At 43.0% G+C, this 17,160-nt stretch overlaps 2 protein-coding genes across 3 annotated transcripts; both read right to left on the bottom strand.

The window, feature by feature from the left end:
- Nucleotides 1-1,266: 1,266 nt before the first annotated feature.
- Nucleotides 1,267-3,280, bottom strand: LOC147897522 (cytochrome P450 72A397-like). 2 transcript variants are annotated; one of them, XM_087380931.1, is made up of 4 exons: nt 3,060-3,280; nt 2,647-2,874; nt 2,139-2,529; nt 1,267-1,931 (listed from the first exon to the last, which is right to left on the bottom strand). In XM_087380931.1, the coding sequence occupies exons 1-4, from the start codon at nt 3,140-3,142 to the stop codon at nt 1,494-1,496; spliced, it is 1,140 nt and encodes a 379-aa protein (XP_087237057.1). In that variant the 5' UTR covers nt 3,143-3,280; the 3' UTR covers nt 1,267-1,493. The 2 variants fall into 2 exon arrangements, with proteins under 2 accessions (XP_087237057.1, XP_087237058.1); XM_087380932.1 differs by having other exon boundaries at nt 2,647-2,900; nt 3,060-3,190.
- Nucleotides 3,281-13,554: 10,274 nt separating this feature from the next.
- Nucleotides 13,555-16,011, bottom strand: LOC147897521 (cytochrome P450 72A14-like). Its single transcript, XM_087380624.1, has 5 exons — nt 15,526-16,011; nt 15,185-15,411; nt 14,826-15,079; nt 14,334-14,724; nt 13,555-14,112 (listed from the first exon to the last, which is right to left on the bottom strand). Exons 1-5 carry the CDS (start codon nt 15,845-15,847, stop codon nt 13,675-13,677), a joined length of 1,632 nt encoding a protein of 543 aa, XP_087236750.1. The 5' UTR covers nt 15,848-16,011; the 3' UTR covers nt 13,555-13,674.
- Between the last annotated feature and the right edge of the window lie 1,149 nt (nt 16,012-17,160).

The raw sequence follows: 17,160 nt of genomic DNA, 5'->3' as shown, positions 1-17,160 counted from the left end.
TACACCATGCAGTTGATTTGAACCTCTTTTCTTTATACATAATCCTCCATTTGCCTTGGTGGAAAGATAGTGTCTAGTTCACCCTTGGTCTCGATATAGTAGCCAGATGAAGCACCTCTTGATCCAATTGGATGGGCTATCCTTGTATCTCATGCTTTACACTATTTGATGCCATCCTCTACTCCAACTCTTGGCCCTCAATGATCCATTCCTCATTTTGAGTTCACCTCTAATCTTCTTGGTGCTGGGTTTTGCCAATTCATTCTGCCTTGTCTAAGGTGCTCGTCGTATCAAGGAATGTAACTTTGACGGCATTTAGATCTTGTTTTGATATTTTCAATGGCTTCAAGTGTTCTAATGACTGCCTTTGCACTCTTCCATCCACATATTTGTAGGTATACTAGCTCCAGAGAAGTCACAAATCTTTACTTGATGCCTATACCCGTATCAATCCAAGTAGTTGACACAATTCATGCCTTGTCTATGTGAATCCTCATTCACTCAATTGTTTGTGCTCTCATGGTCTCTATTACTCGCTCCTCAAACTTTTTATAATAGTCCTACTATGATTGCCAAATATTGATGGTCTTTCTTTCTTAGTTACTCGGGTGTTCACTTGTACAACCTATCAATTGTCCTATATATCAAATGCTACTACTACAATGTGGAGGAAAATTTAGCATCACTATACTAAAGGTCGTTGCAACATGGTTGTAGGCATATGAAGACGTGAAGCGAGATGAACATCAAAGCCATAGAGTAGATGCTAAAGGACATGTCGAGTCTATTAGAATAGGGGGCTTGAGATCCGATTATAAACAATCAGTGGTTTGTAAGCTAAATGTGCACCTCTCTCAATCTAGTGCAATATCACAAAAAAAATACAAGGCTTTATGCCTCCTTCAAGCTCTAATTCTCTATACGAGTCTAGGTTGCATTAAGTCATCATCACCCCTTATGTAGGAATTGTGTGGATGTTATCTTGTTTGCTCACGATGAGCGCTATTGCCTGTACCCACTTCTTAAACATCTTACTATATTTTTAGCGGTTCTTGCTTTCTCAACTCTCATGTGCCACTCCATCTACCATCTTGGCCACCTTTAATAAATTCTTCTCATGGGGTTGCCAAGGGTCACCATTTGTTCAACCATTGGCTTAGATGAGAAGAGCATTTGCTTGCCTAAGCACTTGCGAGTGTTCTATTCCCTAGATTTGCTATATACGGGACTACGCACAATCCTGAAACAATTAAACAAAGTCTCGCTTGCCCCTTCTCGTCCCACTTGCAGAGTCAATTGATCATGTTTGGTTTCTATGAAAATAGTGGTGAAAATAGAGAGTTTTATCTTTTAGAGTTGGAGGTTCATCTCCAAACACCTTTCTTGAAGCACAATGAAAGTGTCAAAATTCCGAGTCGATTTCCCAAATGCTAAGGTTATGCTAAGGTTGCAAGCTTCGAATCAAACGGCCTACTTGTGGAGGGCAAAAGACTCTAGAGTGAGTGAAGAATGAGTTGGACTCCATGCTTGGGCCTCATGGTAATGACATTCTCTGGAGCATGCCTATAGTTTGAGGAGAGCTCAAACTTGAATCGCTGCAGAATCAAAGCCATTATCACCTTCGCTTCCATCAAAGCAAATGTCTGCCCAATGCAGATGCGCGGCCCCGACCCAAATGGCAGAAACCCATACGCGTGCTTGCATGCCTTGGAAATTCCATTGCTGAACCTCTCTGGCCTGAATTCGTCCGCATCATCGCCCCATAAATCTTTGCGCCTGTGAATATACAGAGCTGGAATGGTGAACCCCGTCCCTGACGGCAGAATGTGATCCCCTAGCTTGAAGCTTCCTTCATTTGGAACCAAAACGCGAGCCCCAAAAAGTGGAACCGGTGGATAGAGTCGCAACGACTCGTTTAAAATCATCCCCATCTGTGTATCCACCAAGCACGAAAGAATTAAACTAGAGTCTAGAGATCTGGATTCTGAGCTTTACCATATAGAAATAATATGACGGCCTGCGTCACCCATGACGATAAGCGGGCGCCAGCATGTTGCACAAACAGAAATAAGAGGACTTTCGTGTGCATTGATCTAGTCTACCATAAACGATGGATTAAAACGGCACGAGAGCATTACGATTATCAACTTGTTGAGCTGGTCTGCTTTGAGTTCTGTTTCCTTTCCACAAATTTCCAGAACTTCTTCGCGGGCTCGCTCTTGCCAGTCCTGGTTGAGAGCTAGCAGTACCATAGTCCAAGACAGCAGATTTGCAGTCGTCTCATGTCCAGCGAAAAAGAAAGTCTTGCATTCGCCTATGACCTCCTCAGTGGTAAGGCGCTTGCTGCTGCTGTTGTGCTTCAGCTCTTGATCCTGTGCAGCTAACATCAAACCCAGGAGATCGCTGCCATATGATGCAGCACCGCCATGAAAAGTAGACTTGCGGCGCGACTCCACTATGTCACGAAGAGCTTCGTTGATGCTTCTCTCCAGCCTCATGCACTCGCGATTTCCTGCAGTGGGGAGAAGCCTGTCGCAATATAACCGGGCACCGTATGAAGTTCTTCATGCTCTTGATGACAAAAAAGGGTAAAAGTAATAGATTAACGAGATTCAAGCTAAGCTTTGTGGTGCAGGAGAGACATACCAATACCCTGGAAGCAATGCGTTCCAAACACTAAGTTTAAGCAACAGATGAAGAAGCAGCACTTGTTCTTCAAACACGCTTTTCCCTTTTTCATAGCTGGAGCCGAAGAACGTGCGAGCAAGAATGTCCGCCGTGGCATTCTTGATGTCTTGTGCTACTTCAACCTCAGCCGAGTTCCCTCCATGTTTGCCGATTTGCTTCTTCCAGGATCGAACCATTTCTAGTGTACTGGTGGACATGTCAGCAACCATTTCCTGTGGGTAACACGTCGTGCTTAGAAAATCGAGAAATTGGCCTTAGATTCGTCACAAGCATTTGGTAATTAGAAACTGGAAAGTGGTCTTACATTAACAAGCATTTGGTTGGACAACATTGAAGCATTCTAAGGAAGCGTAGGCAATAGAGAAGCTCACCTTGAGTTTTTTGGCAAAGAATGCAGGACGAAGGATGTTGCGTTGATTGTGCCAATCTTCACCATTGGCGAGAACAAGGCCATGGCCGAGCAACCGTTGAAAAGACTTGGAGGTCGAAACAGGTTTCTGGAAGTGCTTCACGTCGGCAGATAGGAGAGTTTTGGCGTACTCAGGGTTGCCAACGACGAGAGTGGGTTGAGGCCCCAACCACGAGACGAAAGTGTCAGCTGGCACAGGACGAAGTTAGAGCTCATCAACGTGGGAGTCGTGTGCATAGAGCCAAAAAGGGATGCAGAAGCGATCGAAGTTAAGAGCATGAGGAAGTTACCTGCGAATTGGGTGAAGAACTTGATGTGGTAGGGGAGGATACGGGGGACGAGGAGGGAGTGGTGAGAGGGGGAGGGAAGGTCAGAGAGTTGGGCAAGGGCTTCGAGGCGTCTGAAGTGAGGGAGGGAGCCAAGGAAAGGAGTGTAGGGGACGACTGGAAGGTGCTGTTGGAGGAGGGAACGACGAAGGGAGGAAGGGCGCCAGAAGTAGAAGTGGAGGAAGGAGAGAAAGAGTGAGGAGAGGTAGAGCCAAACCAAAGAGACGAGGAGAAGGACCCCATAGCCATAGCCAGAACCAGAACCATAGCTATGGAGTTGACTAAGAAAGACGAGAAGCGAGTCCATGTTCATCTTGCCTTCCATTTTTCATCTTTCCATATATACCATACAAGAATGTTAAAATAGAGTCCCCACAGCCCCCCACGAACCTTCCATTTCTATAGTCAAAATCAATCCATTTGATCAATGTGTGTCTCTCGACTAGTGCAATCCATTCCATAAATGTGTGTGTGTGTGCGTGTGTGGAGTGGTGGTGGCAAAGCTCCAATTCCAATACCTTTAGCTTGGCATCATTTTCTACAAATTAGTTTGGGAACTTATATTTTGGCTCTCACCTAATTCCTCCATTAGTTTGTGGATCGATAGGGGCCTTTAATCTTAATAAATATATAAGTTAACCTAAGGAGATGTCTAATTGAAAAGGTCTTGTTTTACAATTGAGAAATTCATTTGATTCTTAGTTGTAAAGAAAAAGTATCCCAAATAAGTGTCCACGATGTTGAAAAATGGGCATTGGAAGGAGTGTTGTGCCTAATTAACCTAAGCAAAGGGCACCTGATTAATGTAATGCCCAATCAATGTAAGCAAAGGATCGAAATGTAGAAAGTTTCATAGTGCCGAATGCACTCAAAGATTCTCTGATCTTCTTTGCTCACTCCACCACCATCGCCTGCTTGCCTGCCTCTCTCTCTCTCTCTCTCTCTCTCTCTCTCTCTCTCTCTCCCTCCACCCCCCCTTCCTTGCTGGCGTCAACCTACTAGCTGCATGTTGCTCTGCTCTTCCCTTCCCTCCGCAACCCTCCTTCTCTCTGATAATTTTTTGATGGATACCAATAATCAATTAGGTAAATCGATGGGAAAGTATTAGAGCCAATCCATTATCTCTCGCTCTTTGCATCCCTCTCTTGCAGCAGTCCTTACCTTTCAAGAAATTTCACTCAGAGGGATTTCAAAAATCACTTTGCAATTAGCGGCTTCTTTTCGAATCAGGCAGAATCAATTAGGCTAAGGTAAACGGAATAGCTTCAAATTTTCATGCAAAGGAGGCACTATCCGTTACTCACTCTCAAGATATCCATTACTCACTCACTCACTCACTCATCTCTCAAAAGAATTTTGACCAATCTTGAAGTGGGAATGCCTCCATAAATTGAGTAGACAACTTAGTTTGGCTAGCCTCAAGATAACATGCCACATGCTCAATGAAAATGCCTTGTGAAACTCATAGCCTCAATAATTTTAAGCTGATAGGATGTAGGTGATCATTAACATTGATTGGTACATGACATATGATTAATTTAATCCAATGACAAGAGATGAACACCATTATTTCCAATTGGTTTCCAAGAGGTACAAAGCTGATCCTCACAGCTCTCATGGCTATTGTAAACATAACATGAATAACCAAAAATAGGCATAGCAAGTAATCTTCCATTTTCCTCTCCCCTTCCCTTTGTTTCAAAATGTATGTATGTGTAATTGATAGAACTTGCAATGCGTGTTAGGCTTTATGAATGTATGTTTTTTGGCAATAGGCTTGAGCATATGCATCTGCTTAAAGCTTTAAAGCTTTTTCCATGTGTTATGCATATGCTTCAAGCCTATATGTTTCATTCACTATGCCTATATGGTCAAAGTGATACAGGAACCAAAACCCACTTCTTTTGAGCAAGCCATGGGAAAAGAAAAATGAGAGAAAGCCATGGATGAAGAAATGGATGCCTTGGAAGCAAATGCTACATGGGAATTGGTGCCTTTGCCTAAAGACAAGAATGCAATTGGCTATAAGTGTGTTTATAAGGTGAAGCACAATGCAAATGGTTTTGTGAACAGATACAAGGCAAGATTAGTTGTCAAGGGGTATGCATAAACATATGGGATTGATTATGAAGAAACATTCAGTCCGGTTGCAAGGATGGCAACCGTAAGAGCAGTCATTGCTATGGCTGCATCAAAGGGATGGTCTTTACATCAGATGGATGTAAAGAATGTCTTCTTGCATGGTGATTTACAAGAAGAGGTCTTTATGGAGCAGCCACCAGGCTATGTTCATGCTGTCCATCCTGAGTTTGTTTGTAGGTTGAAGAAAGCCTTGTATGGCTTGAAGCAAGCACCTAGAGCATGGTCTGACAAGATAGGATAGTATCTTATCACTATTGGCTTTCAGATTTCCAAGGCAGATTTCTCACTTTATGTGAGAAAAACAGAGAAGGGTATTATGCTGCTTGTCATTTATGTTGATGATTTGATCATCACAGGTGATAGTGATGAAGATATCCTTCACGTGAAAATGCTATTGAAGCAAAAGTTTGAGATGAAGGATTTGGGAGAGCTGCGTTATTTCTTGGGCATTGAGGTGATTAGATCACCAAGTGGGATACAGCTCTTGTAGAGGCAGTATGGATTGGACATGCTGTCCAAATATGGGATGACAAGCTATAAGCCTATTTAAGTTCCTTTAGAGCAGAATGTGAAGTTGAGCGCAGATGCAGGTGAGCTTTTGGAAGACCCTACTATGTACAGATGCATAGTAGGAAGTTTGATTTATATGACTATTACCAGGCCAGATTTGAGCTATGCTATTGGATTGGTAAGTCAGTTTATGCAGGCTCTAAGGAAACCGCATTTGGTGCAGCTAGACGCATACTCAGGTATGTGAAGTCCACATTGCAGTATGGACTATTTTATGAGGCTGGGGTTCAGATACAGTTGCATGGATACATTGATGCTAATTGGGCTGGCAGTATTTCTGATAGACGATCTACCAGTGGGTATATGTTCTCTTTTGGGAGTGCTGCAGTCACTTGGAGCAGCAAGAAACAGCCTACAGTTGCCTTGTTGAGCACAGAGGCTGAGTACAGGGGTGCAGCAATGGCTGCAAGTGAGGTAGCTTGGTTGCATAAGCTACTTTATGATATGCATCAGATGGGCCAGTTGTCATTTATTCTGACAACATGAGCAGTATACACTTGGCAAATAACCCAATCTATCATGCTAGAACAAAGCACATTGAGGTGCATTATCACTATGTGCAGGAGAAGGTTTTACTAGGTCTTATTGATTTAGTTTTTGTTAGCACAGAGGATCAGGTAGCTGACATATTCATGAAGGCATTGGGTGGAGGTAGCTTGAATTGAAAATCAGGTGAAGATACATCCAGAAAGCACACATAGACACGGTAGGGTGTGACTGGTGTATTGTGAAATACTACACGGGAAGAATTTTCAGCATAGAATAGCTCATAGACAATCTTAAAAGGACCACCAACCCTCATGATATCGCAGCCATCTTTACAAGCGAGGGTTAGAGATGTGGCACTACATGAGGTTGTTCATCAAAGCAAACAAGAATGCCATGACAAATGTCAACAGTTGGAGAGCTTGCACATCACCTTCAGCTTCTTCCAGTTCTTGTAGTCACCATGCTATTTCTTTAAGGGGTGTGCGGTCTGGCATCCTTCTTTTGATCAATGTCCTTGAGGACCTTTCTGATGATCTTCCGAAGTCGGTAAACTTGTATCAAGTATGCCCATCACTTAGTTTCATGATGACCACAACCTTTGCATTCCTTACAAATGATCACCCTTCTTTGTGGATTGCAACTTTGTTGGGGTGGTGCTTCCACTCGCGTCATGTGTGATTAAAGTACAAGCTTCACGTGCCAAGAAATCAGCAACTATATTTTGAGCTCGAGGGATATGCTGAATTTTTACCTCTTCAAATTGGTTGCAAAGTTCCAATGCTTGTTGATGTCATGGAACCAATCCTTTGCTCCACAGCTTCCACCTTCCACTAACTTGTTCACACACTAGTTGAGAATCTCCTCGCACCTCAAGTTGCTTGATGCAATGCTCTTTTGTCTTTTGTAGCCCAAAAATGAGTGCTGAGTACTCAGCTTGGTTGCATGTACTTGCAGGTGCAGACTTGCTATAACAATACTCCTCACCACTCGGTGAAGTGAGCTTCACACCCACGCCAGAAGCCTTGGTCGAAGGTTTGTAAGCTCCATCAAATTGAAGGATCCAAGATGTCATCACACCAAGACTAAAATCTGGACATCCCAAGTTTCTTGGTAGTCCAAGATAGGTAGAAGGAGAGGGTGGGGAGAATTCAATACTTGAGCCAAACGTTCAACACCAAATAAACTTGCAATCCTTTGTTGATAGTTTATCTTTAGACCAAAAAGAATTACATTTTGAAGCTCAAAATGAGGCACAAAGGGTTGATTAGGTACAAATGGATTCCTTGGTCGAAACATTACCAACCATAGTCGAGGCCTAGAAACCTTTGTAGTGAGATTGAGAATAAACCATTCAAGATGAGCTTATCCATAGGAATTAACAAGCAGATGCGCCAAATCTCCCCCCAAGCTTAGGGAGCATCCCACCCTTCAAAGAAGGACACCCTTTTAATTACCTCTGAAGTAGCAAGTAGCTCGATCACTGCACAATGAGTAGAATTAAAATCAAAGTTCTCCCAGCGTATCAATAGTTCTTCACCTTGAATCAACCACGGTGTATCATCCCACTCATCATCTCCTTGAACAATGCACTAGACAATCAGTCGTTGAAGGTGGACATGAAGATCAAGAAAGAGATCTCGCTAATTGGTAGCCGTAATGAGCAGAGGACCAGGCACCAAATCCTTAAACTAGTCGAGAAGTGACATAAATATCCACCCTCATGTGGCATGCATCCATGAAGTGGACTTGGAAAAGTTCCGAATCGGTGATCTAGTAGGAGATGTGAATAGAGCACATAAAATAAAGTACTTTTTCTTTTTACAGCAAGAGTAAACTCCCCACGGTTAGAGAGTTACAGTTCCTGAGATTTCAATATATAAGCAAAAATTATTACATTTTCATCACTTCCAACTTGTTGGCCCAATGATAAGTCTCCCTTTTGTGAAGGGGGAGGTCTTGGGCTCAAATCCTACTCTTTAATAAAAAGAGAGGAGAGGAGAAGAAGAAAGAGAAGAGAGGAGAAGAAGAAAGAGAAGAGAGAGGGGGTGCGGGATCTGTTACAGTTTAATAAAAAGAGAGGAGAGGAGAAGAAGAAAGAGAAGAGAGAGGGGGGTGCGGGATCTGTTACAGTTTTGCAAAAACTCAGAAAAACTGTCCCCAAAAAACCATTGCGATCTGCCTGCGATGCACGTGGGTGTGCACAGTGGACGCGCGAATGCGCACGCAGGAGCACAGATGTTGCAGTTCTGCAGATGTGACTGGTACAAGCAGAAGATTTGCTAGCCAGAATACACATAGGAACCACAAGCAAAAAGCAGGCCGACAGGAAGCGCAGAAGCAGGGAGGTTTTGCAACCGTAGAGATAGGGAAGGCACACAGTTTGGAGGTGCAAAAGTAGAGAATTGCGCACGGAAGAGGGTACAGAGCCACACCCAAGAGCCACACCCAGTCTCTGCACGAAATCCTGCCTGCCCTCTAGCTCTCATGCCTGTCGCCTCGGCATGGTCATTTATATGTCCTTCTAGAATGGTCTAGGAGTAACAGGTTTTACACCACTAGCCATGGAGATTTCGATCCCAGCAGCCACACCATTTCTATTAGCCGGAAAAGAAATCAGGACCAGAGGCTAGAGGTTAAGCATGGCGACGCTCAAGGGCCATAGAGGAAAGGAGAACGTGAGGGCAAAACGTTATCATGGGAGGGGAAAAGGAATTAGAAGGGGAGGGAATGAAGAGGGAGACTATGACACAAGGGAAAAGGGAGAAGGGGAAGAGAAGCGTGTACATGATGGGAGGAGGAATGTAAAGATGGAGACATCAAGGGAAGAGGACCATGCTTTACTTTGAAAAGAAGGAAAGGGAGAAATCAAAGTACTAGCTAGGTGGCTTTACAAGAATGAGCGTGTCTCATCAAGGAATAGCCCCCTCCTTTTATAGCATGGAGAGGGGGTCTCTCCCAATAAATGCATCCTCCCACATGCATGGTGTGTGTGGAAAAGTCTCCCATGTGGGCTAGGCAATTACGCACTCTCAATTGTGTGCGACAACCCTTTGCCTCATTTTTCCACATAAATCAAGCCCCATATCTCAAGTCTATGATACTCCCTTGGTCTCTTCCCAATTTTATAATACGTTCAAACGTCTAGGAGGACAAGGAATCTTACCACCTCATCCTACTTTCCCCATTATTTAACTTGCTCTCTTGGACCTTCTATACCTCCCTCACATGGGCCTATCCTATATGGAGGGAATAACCCAATATAATATCCATCTCCACCTATTTTATATTCCTTCTCTCATGGACTTTGAGTACTTCTCCCATGGACTTTGAGCCATATCTCACTAAATGCAGCCTAGGTGGAGGGGTGGCACATGGAGGAGCCATGCCATCTTACATTTTATAAAATCACTACCATCGATTATGTACAATACACCTTATGGGTCCTCTTACATGGAAGGGTGGCACATGGTCATGCCCTACCATCTCAACCCTGGGCCCTATGCACACCATATTTTATTATACTATTGCCACACATACAAACACGCACTCATATTTATGCCTTTTTCCCTTAGACAAATTTATCCCTAATAGTACTAAAAATAAATATCAAATATTTCATTTATCATCATTGTCTACTTCCTCTTTGTCTTTTGTATCATAATTTCTATGTCCATCATCTGAACTGCTTGGAATGTTGGATGAGGTTTCTTTGCTTCATTGTATATCTGTTTCATAAGCTCAACACTTGTTATTGGAGTTGCCTCGATTGATGCCCTGTCTTTAGGAATATGTAGTCCCATCCACACCTTCAGAGATGCATCAACCTCAATAATGTGTGCACACATTGCTTCCAAATCTCCCACTTCCCCTTCAAGTTTTGTGAGGGCTAGACATCTTTTTTTAAAAAAAGATCTGCTCAAGTGGCAACCCCACCATATAATAATATCTTCTGATCCTTGTTGCCAAAGGTCCCACTTTCAGGACAGATTCTTGCAATACAATCTTCAATGGATTGGTGGACACGCGTGTATGTATTGTATACATGGGATGGCCATCATCCATGTACATATGGGGGGACACATGTGTATGTATTGGATACATGGGACAGATGCTTAGAAATATAGTGTGATCTAGAGGGGACTTAAGATCTAATGTGAATGGTGTTTATGGACTTTGGGCAACCCACATGAGTGTTTAATCTATATTGTATCATGCCATTATTTTACGTAGCAAGACAATTGTGTAAATTTTTTTATAGCCAATAGAAAATGTTCTCTCTCCCCTCATCACTATGTGTGTTATGTGAGCTATGTGTACATTTCAACATGATAGTCACAACTGTATGTCTCTATGCTCTTCATGCAAGGACTAAAGATTTTGATTCGAATGTTTATCCATCGAGAAACCCTTCTAGACTACAAGCCACTCTAGCCTACATGATTGAATAACACCACCATTACAACCTCACCATGGGGTTAAATGACCAAGCCATATGGTTCGAAGAATAGCCTTTGGTGCTTATTTTGACTCTGTTGACTTCTATCAACCTAAGAATTCCACCTTCCTAACATCCCTATCGCATTGGTAATTTCCACCAAATGGTGGACAAAATATTCAAGTCTTGATCCATGGATGTCAATGTGCTAAAAGAGGCATACAATATGCTAGTGTTCGAAGGCTAGACATCCTGAACATAGAGGTTAATTGTTACAAAACAAGCCATTGCTCGAATGCTAGAAACTTATTTGTGACTATTATGGTAGACATTCATCAACATTATACCTACAAAATGCAGCTATATGAAGTAACCATAATGAAGCTAGGCCACTCAAATATTGGGATGTTAGCACCCTCTCCCATGTATCCCATTCAACTAATGTATAAGACAAAAAAATGTAGGCCATTCAACTAATGTAGACAAAAACAGAGAAGGTTGAGAATGTTCTATTGACTTCAAGTCGTGGCAATCTAGTTCATGGCCTATGAGTCCATGATGGTAGTCAACCAAGAATTTGAGACGTATGCTCTAACTCACTCTCATGTTGAATAGAGAAAGGGACATGGGTTCCACTTCATTCTCCACCAATGGTGATGCATAGGGTCCCCCAGAAATGCACAATCCATGGTTTTGCATAGTTTGGGTAAAGGGTCCCTCATAGTCTGGGTAAAGGATCCCCCTAGAAATGCACAATCCAACCTCAGGGCTTTCCACCATTGGCAGCCATTGCCAACTCCTAGATCTAAAGTACACTCATGGGTTTGATTCTAATAGATTGGCCCCTAAACCAACATCTAGAACCTTGGTAGTAAAACTTCAGTCTCAACTATTGCCCCCCAAGGTCATGGATTGGGAGTTTTACTATTGGGACTTGTACTACAAAACTTGGACACATTTTCACTCCCATCTTCAAATCTAATATTGGATCCTCATAGTTCATAGCAAGGAGAAAATTTATCAGGCTTAGTTCCTAAAAACATGCCTCTAGATCTCCAACCCGATGAAAACCATAAATGGATCTCTTGAAACTCATAGTGGGCTTGAAAGAAAGGGTAGAATAGTCATGGGTAAATAGTCCTTATGAAGTCCAAAGAAAGGCCTAATGACATGAAGAGCTCCCAAATACAAATATGACTCTCAGAAAATTTTGGAACATGGACTTGGCTTAGGTTTCGGCATTCATGATGGTGCTACAAGCCATGATGTTATGCCCAAACATTTGCTGCATAGTTTGAAGTTCATTCAAATGGGTGAAGCGAAGGATTGGCATCCCTATTGCCCACCATCTCATTAATGTCCATGGAAAAAATATTCCCACTTATAGACATACTTGTTGAGGGTTAGGTTATCAAGGATGTGTTGTACATACAAGGTTAGCAATAAATATAATCAACCTTGAAACCTTTGGGAGGCTTGGGGTAACATTGCCTAAGGATAGTGAACAATTAGAGCATTATGACTAAGGGGATGCTCTACCAATGCCAAATTAATCTTCCTAAATAACTATGTCTAAATGGTGTTCTGTAGTGGTTGTTATACTCAAGAAATGTCCCATAGTAGTTTATGTGGACCATCGGGAGTTCAACAAGGCAACCATCCTAGAATCATTTCCAATGCCCTTCATAGAGCTCTTTAGAGATCAAAGCTTCATCCAAATATTCTAAATGGAGTGTTATACCTTCATGAATTACTTTGTTAGATGTAACTCCATGATAGTGGTCCTTCAAGACAAACGCAAGACCATATCCACCTCAAGATTTGGGGCCTTCGAGATTTGCATCAAGACTTTTGGATTTCATGAAATGCTCCCATCACTAACCCATGCCTCATGAAGGACTCATTCCGAAGGGTAGCAGAAGTAAAGAGCAAGAAAAGGAGTACAATGCAACAAGAAACAACCAAGCAATCCAAGACAAGAAATCTCTTATCAAACTCTGAGAGGATCCTTACAAAATTATTATATATGAAGAACAATTCCTTTGGGAGAGCGGATTTTCATATGTTAAAGAGCTCACCTTTAGGGCATTCTATGAGCAATGCACAACTACAAAAGGAGAGAAAATGAACATGTTGATGGTGAGGAGGAGAAGCTAATGCTCTATCTCATAGAAAGGAAAGGAGCAAATCAACAAATCGAGTGAGTCCATGTACGTTTTGGCAACATCCTATCATGGTCTTCTTCCTATGTTTCAACTATCATAGTTCGCAACAAACGAGCTAGGGCTGCAGGATTACCATTCCCCATGTAGATGTTCTAACTTTACTGATATGGGACTAGGCACACCCCTCTCCTTATGTGAGTTGTGATTTAAAAAAACAAACAAACAATTGAACAAAGTCTCTCTAATGCCTACTCCTCTAACCTATGTCCGACATAGTTAATTTGATTTCTATGCATCAGCTTGTGGAGTTCTATTTTTAAGAGTAAGAGGTTCACCTCTCTTTAAACAAAATCAATTGTCTCCATTCATGTGCTAAGGTTGTAAGATTCAATCAAATGACGCCCTTTTAATATGTTCATGAGAAATTTACAACTTAGTGGGCAAAAGACTCTAGAGTGAGTGAAGAATGAGTTGGACTCCATGCTTTGGCCTCATGGTGATGATGCTTTCTGGAGCATGCTTGTAGTTTGGGGAGAGCTCAAACCTAAATCGTTGCAGAATCAGCACCATTATCAACTTTGCTTCCATCAAAGCGAACGTCTGCCCAATGCAAATGCGTGGCCCCGACCCAAATGGCAGAAACCCATACGCGTGCTTGCATGCCTTGGATATTCCATTACTGAACCTCTCTGGCCTGAATTCGTCCGCATCATCGCCCCATAAATCTTTGCGCCTGTGAATATACAGAGATGGAATCGAGAATCCCGTCCCCGACGGCAGAATGCGATCTCCTAGCTTGAAACTTCCTTGATTAGGAACCCCAACACGAACGCTAATGAATGGAACCGGTGGATACAACCGCAGCGACTCGTTTATAATCATCCCCATCTTTAGATCAATCAAGCCCGGGAGCACATCTTGTTAGGCTAGAGGTCGGAGTTTACTTCAAGACGTGCACAGCTACAGTCTATAGAAATAATATAAAGGGACTCCGTCACCCATGACGATGAGCCAGCGGCAGCATGTGGCACAGACAGAAATAAGATAAGGACTTACGTGTATGATCTAGTCTCCCATAAACGATGGAGGAAAAGGTGGGAGAGACTCACGGTTTTCAACTTGTTGAGCTGGTCTGCTTTGACTTCTGTTTCCTTTCCACAAATTTTCAGCACTTCTTCGCGGGCCTGCTCTTGCCAGTCCTGATTGAGAGCTAGCAGTACCATAGTCCAAGACAGCAGATTCGCAGTGGTCTCGTGTCCAGCAAAAAAGAAAGTCTTGCATTCGTCTATGACCTCCTGCGTGGTAAGGTGTTTGCTGCTGCTGTTGTGCTTCAGCTCTTGATCCTCTGCAGCTAAGATCATACCCAGGAGATCGCTCCCATATGATAACGCACCGCCATGAAAAGCAGACTTGCGGCGCGACTCCACTATGTCACGAAGAGTTTCGTTGATGCTTCTCTCCAGCTTCATGCACTCGCGATTGCCTGCGATGGGGAGAAGCCTGTCGCAAAACCGGGCATCCGTATAAAGCTTTTGATGACGAAAAAGGGCTGGATTAACGAGATTCAAGCTTATGCTTGGTCGTGGGCGTGGAAGACTTACCAATACCCTGGAATCAACGTATTCCAAACATGAAGTTGTGACAAGAGATGAAGAAGCAGCACTTGTTTTTCAAACACAGCTTTCCCTTCCTGATAGCTGGAGCCAAAGGATGTGCGAGCAAGAATGTCCGCCGTGGCATTCTTGATGTCATGTGCAACTTCAACCTCAGCCGAGTTCCCTCCATGACTGCCGGTCTGCTTCTCCCATGATCGAACCATTTCAAGTGTACTAGTGGACATGTCCGCAACCATTTCCTGTGGGTATCACGTCGCACTTAGAAACTAGAGAAAGTGGTCTCGGTTTCGTAACAGGCCCTTGGTTGTTCAACATTGACGTATGTAGACAATGTAGAGGCTAACCTTCAGATTTTCGGCAAAGAACGCAGGACGAAGGATGTTGCGTTGGTTGTGCCAATCTTCACCATTCGCGAGAACAAGTCCATGGCCGAGCAACCTTTGAAAGGACTTGGAGGTGGAATAAGGTTTCTGGAATTGCTTCACGTCGGCAGATAGGAGAGTTTTGACGTAATCAGGGTTGCCAACGGCGAGAATGGGTTGAGTCCCCAACCAGAAGACGAAAGTGTCAGCTGGCATAGGTAAAGGAGTGAGGCATTAGAGCTTGTCAACCCGGGAGTCGTGCATAGAGCCAAAAAGCGATGGAAAGACCACGTCGAAACGCGTGGATGAGAGGAGTAAATTACCTGCGAATTGGGAGAAGAACTTGAGGTGGAAGGGGAGGATACGGGGGACGAGAAGGGAATGGTGAGAGGCAGAGGGAAGGTCAGAGAGCTGGGCGAGAGCTTCGAGGCGTATGAGGTGGCGGTAGGAGCCGAGGATGGGAGTGTAGGGGAGGACGGGGAAGTGCTGTTGGAGGAGGGAACGACGAAGGGAGGAAGGGCGCCAGAGGTAGATGTAGAGGAAGGAGAGAAAGAGGGAGGAGAGGGAGACGCACAGCAAAGAGAAGAGGAGGAGGACGCCATAGCCGTAGCTAGAGCCAGAGCCAAAGGAGAAGAGAGAGTCCATGTTGTTGCCTTCGATCTTTGCCAAAGGAGAAGAGAAAGTACAGCTCTAAAGAGAGTCCTTACTCCTCTGGCCTTTGTGTTCTCCCACGAAGCTTCCTGTTCATGTGCCTCTTTCAATTCACAGCTTTCCCTTTAGCTTCGTCCTTCTAGACGCAATTCTCTCTCTATATCAAAGAGTATGTGTTTGTCTAGTAGTGGCACAGCTCTAGTTCTAATTGTCTATAGAGTTGCTAGCTTCCTTCTTCTAGACGCAATTCTGTCTCTTTAGTCGTGGCAAAGCTCTAGTTCTACTTCTCACTCTATATAGAAGTGTATCGTGTCTCTTTTTGAATAGTTCCAATTCTAATGACTTTAGCTAGGGAGCATTTTAAAAAATTTCGATTTAAGACCTATTGGGATCACCCCTAATTTCTCCATTACTTTGTGCATCTATACTTCCCATCGACTTATTGTAAGGGCAGCTAATCGTAATAAATAATTAAATTAAAAAAATATATAGTTTAACCTAAGGAGATGTCTAATTAAAAAGGCCTTTCTCTTTCAATTGATTTCTTCGCTATAAAGGTAGAGTATCCCAATTAGGTGAAGGTCAAGGAATAGCTTTAAATTTTTATGCAAAGTGGCACTTAAACTCAAGGTATTCATTACTCACTCACTCACGCATGTGTGTGTGCGCACGCACATGTGTGTGTGTGTGTGGGTGAGAGAGAGAGAGAGAGAGAGAGAGAGAGAGAGCTTTGATATAATTAAAGAATCTTCTTTCTTGAAAGGTGGGTACATCCTCAAAAGATGTGTGTACTACGCATACCAAGTCAATCACACAACTAAAGTGGGAAAGGGAAGGGTAGGTTGAGAGCTTCCATAGCTTGGCAAAGGTATTAAAATCAAGGCAACAAGGAACATAATTGCACATGGCGGTGTAGATCATTGGGTGCATCTTTCAAGAACACAACTATCAAAGTGTATATCATTGGGCGAAACTTTGACCAAGAAAGTGTTTTAAATATTAGCCCATGGGACATCCAGAAAAAATATTAGCCTATTTATGTCAAAAAAAGCGGTTGAAACCTCCCAAACAATGTTGAGAATCCATCTCAACATCATGTGTTATCATATGTGCATAGCACTAACACATAGAATGCTAAAAAGGAAAAGGTTAGAAACCGTAACCCTAACCCTAGCGGGGTTTGTATATATTCATCATTTTCAACTAAATCTAGTGAATAGTTAGTCATTTGTGGTGTGCTCTCTAGCTATGCCCTCTCTCCTAATCTCCACTCTTCTCCTCTCCTCTCTCCATATTTGTTCATGGTA

Source organism: Dipteris shenzhenensis, chromosome 10 (genome assembly GCF_047967505.1).
Source record: "Dipteris shenzhenensis isolate YYH24624 ecotype China chromosome 10, Dip_SZ_1.0, whole genome shotgun sequence".
Classification (NCBI taxonomy): Eukaryota; Viridiplantae; Streptophyta; class Polypodiopsida; order Gleicheniales; family Dipteridaceae; genus Dipteris; species Dipteris shenzhenensis.
The sequence above is the reverse complement of the archived record's forward strand: the minus strand, read 5'-3'. Positions and strand labels throughout refer to the sequence as shown.